Source organism: Micropterus salmoides, unplaced genomic scaffold (genome assembly GCF_014851395.1).
Source record: "Micropterus salmoides isolate LMB-PRFRI ecotype aquatic unplaced genomic scaffold, ASM1485139v1 Ms_hic_scaffold_10, whole genome shotgun sequence".
Taxonomy (NCBI): domain Eukaryota; kingdom Metazoa; phylum Chordata; class Actinopteri; order Centrarchiformes; family Centrarchidae; genus Micropterus; species Micropterus salmoides.
In genome coordinates, this window is record NW_024040041.1 from 14,607,349 (window position 1) to 14,614,851 (window position 7,503).

The 7,503-nt window shown below is 40.8% G+C and overlaps 1 gene segment (V, D, J or C); it reads left to right on the plus strand.

Annotated features, from left to right (window-relative positions):
• The first annotated feature begins 6,476 nt into the window (after positions 1–6,476).
• On the plus strand, positions 6,477–6,919 carry LOC119917612. The segment is given in 2 exon segments: positions 6,477–6,531; positions 6,618–6,919. Coding segments are annotated over 2 exon segments (351 nt in total).
• Positions 6,920–7,503: the final 584 nt, after the last annotated feature.

Sequence of the window (7,503 nt, forward strand, 5' to 3'; positions counted from 1 at the left end):
CTTTCAACTCACACGAATTCCTTTGCGTTGCCTTCATGTTGCCAGCCCCGCCCCCTTCGCGTCGCTTCACGCCGCCCGACAGGAAGTCGCGGCTCTACGCATCTTTGCATTGACTTTGTATGTAAACTCACCGCCCCAAACGCTTGCTTCGCTTTTGGTCTGAAAGCACCATTAAGGCTGTATTTAGTGAGACATAACCGGAAAGGTGGAGGAGGTCATAGGGAGTCCAGCCCCTCCCCCACACGATCCTCAGGCATGCCGGAGCGCCCCAGAGCAACACCGGGCCATAGGGGCAGGCACCAACCCGCCCCACAAGGGAACAGGCCCGTAACTGTCAAGAGTAACATTGACAGTTACTGGTGGGGAGAAAAGACTGATTTTCTGTTTAGTGTTAATCACCATCTAACTTAGCCAGTTAAAAGCTACATTTAGCCTTAGATGTTTTATGAATATGGTCACTTGAGCACAGGTTTTATCAGCTGGCCATTTTTATGCACATTTAAGAGCGCAACTTGCAACTTTTATTAACAATAATGGAAAACTGAGGCTTATCAGTAGCAGTAATAACACTGACCATTTGTGCAGTTCTATCACCAAAATTCATTCATAATGTAGAGTATAATAACCTTAAAAGTGAGAACACAAAAAGTGGTCTACATCTTCTCAAGCACACATCTTCCAAAAGCATTGTCAAACGTAGGCTATGTACTGTATCACCTTAAATACCCGAGCAAGCATACAGGAACTGTTACTTCTTCTACTGCTCACACGCTCACACACACACACACACACACACACACACACAGTATCCCACATTCATTGATCCACCACACTAATGTTAATTAAGTTAAATAGTTCTAGATGCAATTCAGTATACCAACAATCACCTGCTGTTACAGTTACGGGAATGATAACGATAATGACAACGCATATGCTACTTTCAATCACCAGGTAACGTTAACATTAGGATAGCATCAGCCTCCTCTGGCTCGTTTTCTGTAGTTTCTGTAACGTTAACGTTCGTGTCATCTGCTGCAGCTGCTGTCACCCAGAGTGGCATACGGAGATCCTTGACCTTTCCTAGTGGGTATACGTTTACCTGTGTATCACGTGACTACACCACTGTATAGATCTGTCTCCCACTTTAAGAATGAGTGAGAGTTTGAACCATCTGTTTTCAACAGTAACATGTTTTTCTTTGATCATAGCTTTGGGGGGTTAGAATTTAAGAAAGCCTGTTATCATTGGAGGTAAATCTACGTCAACTCTGTTATATTTAAATCTTGAATTATGAATTTAAACTGTTGATATTTAAGAAATTATGTGTGTCCCTTAGTGTGTGTGTAGGATGTGTGTATGTGGTGTCCATGAGTAAGTGTGTGCGCTTGTGTGTGCACTAGCGGTGTGCCTGACTGCTTGTGAATTAGACAGTATGAAAATAGCTCAGCTGGTCCATGTATAAACAGGGAGAAATTAAAGAAGAAACAAATGTGCTTTGTCCAAAAAAGTAACTTAAGCTAAATAAAAACAAGCAGTTGCTTACTGCTGCTTAAAAAGAGAATGTTAGTTACATAAGTTATGTAAGTTAAGTAACAAATAATAACTATTTCATTCAAATGGGAAACGAACACCTGTCTCCTTTGTGAAAGTCTGTTTTTATCAAAAGCGTATTCAGGCTTCAAGGTGTCTCTATGTGGATACATCCCAAGAATAATGCAAATATATTAATTTCATCAAATATGCCAAACTGCCGAAATAATTAGATAGATAAATGTTTGCACAGGCCACAATAAAAGGCCACTCGAAAATGTGCAGTTCCATCACACAGCACAATGCCACACCCGTTGTTTTGAGGGAGCGTGCATGCTGACTGCAGGAATATCCACCAGAGCCGTTGCCTGTGAATTGAATGTTCATTTCTCTACCATAAGCCGTCTCCAAAGGAAATACATCCAACTGGCCTCACAACCACGTGTAACCACACCAGCCCAGGACCTCCACATCCAGCATCTTCACCTCCAAGGTCGTATGAGACCAGCCACCCGTAGAGCTGCTGCAACCATCGGTTTGCATAACCAAAGAATTTCTGCACAAACTGTTAGGAACCGTCTGAGGGAAGCTCATCTGCATGCTCGTCGTCCTCATCGGGGTCTCGACCTGACTGCAACTTCGCACAGCTATTGAAGAGGAGTATGCCAACATTACACAGGCCACAATAAACACCGTGATAAACTCTATGCGAAGGAGATGTGTTGCCCTGCATGAGGCAAATGTTGGTCACACCAGATACTGACTGCTTTCCAGACCCCCCAGACGGTCCAGATTGCTAAGTGTTTTGTCACAACTCTTTTCTGAGCCCTAAAATGTCCGCACCACTTTTCAACAAAAAGCGACGCCCTTCCCCTAACCGTCATTGGCTGTTAAAGTATTTGCAGTGTTGATAACACATAGCCTAAACAGTCCATCAGAATGCTCTCTATTAGATGTATTGCATACTGTATATATACGTAAGTGTAGTGTGGTGCTTATGGGGTGTCGCTTTGGGACGTGTCGCTCTGGGACCCGTGAGTATGAGGCTATACTCACTACAAAGAACTAGACTACACCACTGTCAATAACCAATAATCCAATAGACCTCACATGTGGCCGGGGTGTTGGTGTGGACCAGAGGCAGTGTAGTGTTGTATTTGGTGCAATATGGACTCGTTTCGAATCATTGAACTTTGAATAAACTACAGTACAGTGCGAGCCACTCCGCTCTGCAACAGCAAGGGCGAGGTACGCTCGCGGGGACGGAGCTTATATGCTTCAAGATTCTCCGATTAGCTTCCTTCTCATCCTTTTCAGGATTTCCAATACAGTAAGTTCTGTAGGCCTGCTTCTGTACCGAACCTGCATGGTCTCTATCGTCATTATGCAAGTTTCTAAAAAATATATTTTATATGGGCCTATGTAATGTGGTTGTTGAAACAGAGTTGTAAGAGTTATATTAATTTCTAGCTTTGTTTAAAAGAGGAAGCGCAGCAACAATGTGCTACTGCAAGTAACATTTGAGCTTAATGCTGTAGGTGAAACCGACATGGTGAATTGTTGAAACAGAGTTATTGTAATCACGCAGATATGATATAGCCTAGGTTAGAAAGGAATGTGTTTAAACAGAGTAGAAATTGAACTGCATACTAAATAGGCATATTTTGCTCATTTCATAACAGAGCTTTATTACAGTTTTTCAAAATTGCTTAAACACATTTCTTGAAATTATGCCCCTTTTTCTCGTTACTTTAAACACAAATCCACAGCTTCTCACCCAATTCCCCAAATGTCCTATTTTCAAGTTAAAATGAAGCTCTCCACTCAAAACCATTCAATCTTGCTGAAAAACCAAACCCTAGGAACCTTTTCACACAACGAACACAACAATAGAAATAACAAATGTAAACATTTGCACTTTTTTTTTTTTTATTTCTTAGTACTGTACAGTACAACACACCAAACAACTAATTATTCTGCCCCAGCCTCCTGACTTTGGTCTTGGACAGGCCAGAGATTCTCTGTGCTGATTGAGTGAACAATATTGAATGTTAGTGTTTTCTCAATGACTGCATGATGTAGGCAATCTGAAATGAAGGGATTTGTGTGTAGAGTTTAGGGAAATGGGTGTGGTTTTTGAAAAAAGGAGGACAGTTGTGTATAGTTGGATGTTTATGGAATTCACTGAATGTAAAACAGAGAACGAGTGGAGTATTTTAATGTATCCATGTGCATCTCATTTGACCTCCACTGCAGGCATTATAATAAGGATATGACCCATTTTTATTTCTTGTGGATGCCTAGAGGACATGAGGAAAGCATATTTTCAGTTTCAATGCAATGCAGTAGAAAATAACATCGGACATAACAATAGCTCTGTCTCTCAAAAGGTATTAATAATTAACAAATAAGGAAAATTTCCCTTTTGTAAATTTGCCAAGATGAAAAAGCTCTAAACTGCACGAGTAAATGATTGTCATTATGGAATGGAAGGAAGTTTTGTGTCCTATTTGGTTAGTCCATAAATGAATTGTCAGGACTTTGATATTTACATACCGGTATACAGTTTCCTCAGCTGTTAGAGATTCTCTACTTATGGAAATGTATGTGTGTCACATGTTCCCTTTTTAGGTCTATGCAAACTCTTCCTCTCTTATAAACACACCATCAGCAACTTGTGGCAGAACACTGGGACAGTTTTATATATTTCTGAAACACTCGGATCAGTAAGCTGAACTACAGTGTTTATCACAGAATGGGCAATACAATTATCTGGAGTTTATTAATTGTAGTTACCATTAATGCTTTACTTCTTTTGTGACAGTAATAATCAGAATTTCTTTGCTTACAGGAGTTTGGAGTGAGATCAAACAGGACCAGTCTCCCTCTGAGGTGAAAAGACCTGGAGAGACAGTGAAGATGTCATGTGTCATATCTGGTTATAGCATGACAAGCTACAATATTCACTGGGTACGACAGAGGCCAGGGAAAGCTCTGGAGTGGATTGGGTGGATGAACACAGGTTCCAACTCTGCTAGCTATGCCAGCTCCTTTCAAAGCCGTTTCATCATGACTGAAAATGTGCCCAGCAGCACTCAGTACCTCGAGGTCAAGAGCCTGACAGCAGAAGTTTCTGCTGTTTACTTCTGTGCTCGATAAAACACAGTGACTGCAGACAGTGGAGCAGCTGCACAAAAACCTCCACAGACAACAAACAGCAACGTGATCTTCATTTTCTCACCAGATGCAAAAACACTTTGATGTATCCATGTTAAGTTCTAAATGTTTTAAACTCATAAGTAAACATTTTTTAGCTTAATGATGTTACATCACAAACCGTAATTTAATTCTTTCAAATGTCAAAGCGTTATTGTCACAAGTACAAATCATAAATTATATGAAATCAGTTTGATCACAGAACGGACTTGGCAGGATCAGAATGATAATGAAATGTCCACGATCCAAAATATATTAAAAACATGGTGGGTGGTGTAACATGAGTAGATGACATTCTATCAGTTTTCAAAAATGCTAGTGGATCAGAGGAATACTGTAGGTCATTTAGCTCATCTGCTGTCCAATATTCTCACAGGGAGTAATGAGGCCAAATTATATTTGAACATATTTGATCAAATCTTGTTTGTAAATTTGTCAGATTTATAAACTAAGAGCATTTTGAAGTTGTATTAAAAGCATTAAAAGTTTGTGGTGGTAATACTCAGACATTTATCGCAAATGAAATTAACACGTCAGACAACCTCGACTGACTTGAAGGAATGACTCTTGAATGTTGATTCTTCATCAAACAATAAACTGAAAGCAAAGTCAAATCCACTTTTCTCCTCCCTGTAAAATCTAAAAACTGAATTACTATTTAATGATAATTGAATGATTCTCATCGTGTTTTTCTTTACTGTAATAGATAAATCACTTTGTGGACCTGAAGTGAGATTAAGATGGGTAAAAACGTGTTTTGGACATGTCAAGATTTTGTGTCGTGAAAAAAAAAAATTAGATCCTAAATCACATTTATTTATCTGGTGTTGCAACTTGTACATTATTGTTTATCAGTTCCAAGAAACAAAGGCCAAGCTCTGTCCTCCCTGTCAGGATGAGTCAATGGAAAACCTAGCTGTCTTCCACCTTCACTAATCTGATGGCAGAGAGGAAAACATACCTTTAATCCCCTGAGGGGAAACTCATTGTTTTCACTCTGTGTGTATATTAGTATATACACACAGGTCTGAAATACACACACATGCACAAACACAACCTATAGCAACACACAAAGAGATGTTAGAGTGAGGGGGCTGCCACTCAGTGCAGCGCCCCGAGCCGTTGGGGGTTCAAGGCCTCCTTCGGCAGTGCCCAGAAGGTGAACTGGCACCTCCCCAGCTACCACTCCGCAACTCTGGTCCAAGCTGGACCGGCAACCCTCCGGTTCCCAACCTAATCCTTATGGACTGAGCTACTGCTGCCACAAACCTTTTAGATCTACTGTCATTGGCAGGGCAGTCTGTCAATTCCACCTAACAAGGGTGTAGGAGTGGGGGAAAAAGGGAACGGAGTACACAGGGTCCTGGACCTGGGAAAAAAACTAATACACTGGGAGAACAGTGAGAAATAAACTAATATAAAATAATGTTTAAGGAGATTTGAACTTTGCAAAACATTTTTATTACAGTTCAAGCTATCAAACATGGACCTTCAAATTTCAGTTTGAAGGTCCAAGTTTTTTTCCCCAGTTTTGACATATGACATGATATTTATCTCATAAACTACAGTAATTTAGGATAAATAATTAATTCAAACCGTCCTGAGGAGTGGTTTAAAAGACACTATTCAATCTCTCTCTTCAATGAGGAGGAGTCAATGCAAAACTCAGATGTCTTCCACCTCTACTTATCTGACTGCAGAGAGGATGACAGAGAACAGTGGACACACAGTTTAACATGATGGACTATAGGACAGGACTGCTGCTTTTAACTGTCTGCTGGGCAGGTGAAGATCTTCACTGATCTTAGTCCAATATGTATTTTATTTGTGTCACCAGGTTATTTCACTTGATGTTTTTATCCTCTTGACAGGTGTTGATGGTCAGACTCTGACAGAATCTGAACCAGTGGTTAAAAGGCCTGGAGAATCCCACAGATTGACCTGTACAGCCTCTGGATTCACTTTCAGCAGCTACAACATGAACTGGATCAGACAGGCTCCTGGAAAAGGACCAGAGTGGATCGCATTTATTGGTACTCTCAGTAGGAGCATCTACTATTCTCAGTCAGTTCAAGGCCGGTTTACCATCTCCAGAGACAACAGCAGACAGCAGATGAACAGTCTGAAGACTGAAGATTCAGCTGTTTATTACTGTGCTCGAGAGTCACAGTGACTGGAGTTGGTTGAGCAGCTGTACAAAAAGTTACACTAGGCAACTCATCCTCACTAGGATGACATAACAAAATAGTTCCGTTTTCATTTTTCTTTTGTTTTATGGTTTTATATACAATCACGTAAATTAGCCCTGAGAAAACCATTATTAAAAAACAACAATAACCATTAAACGCATTCTTGCGATGGAATCACAGTTGCAACCCCGCCAACATTCCAACCCATAAGTATTAAAAATCACTACATTATTTCATCAGTACGCTGTACTGGACATGTAATAACGAAGGTTACGATATGGTAACCCTAGTTCTGTAAGCAGAGCCCTCTATTGGACTCTATGGGTACTACCTCCTCCAATCACACGCACGCACTTACTCACTGAAATTTTATTGTGCACGTAGCTGACCAATAAGATGTCACTACCGATACATGCGTGACGTATAAATAGCAGTGTCCCTACTGCCTCAGCATCCAACCGCCTCTTCAGCAGATGGTGTCGGAGCGGCAGGGCTCATCACCTGTGCTTATAGAACTAGGGTTACCATATCGGCCACAGGCCGGCCACTGTGGACACCATAAACCAGC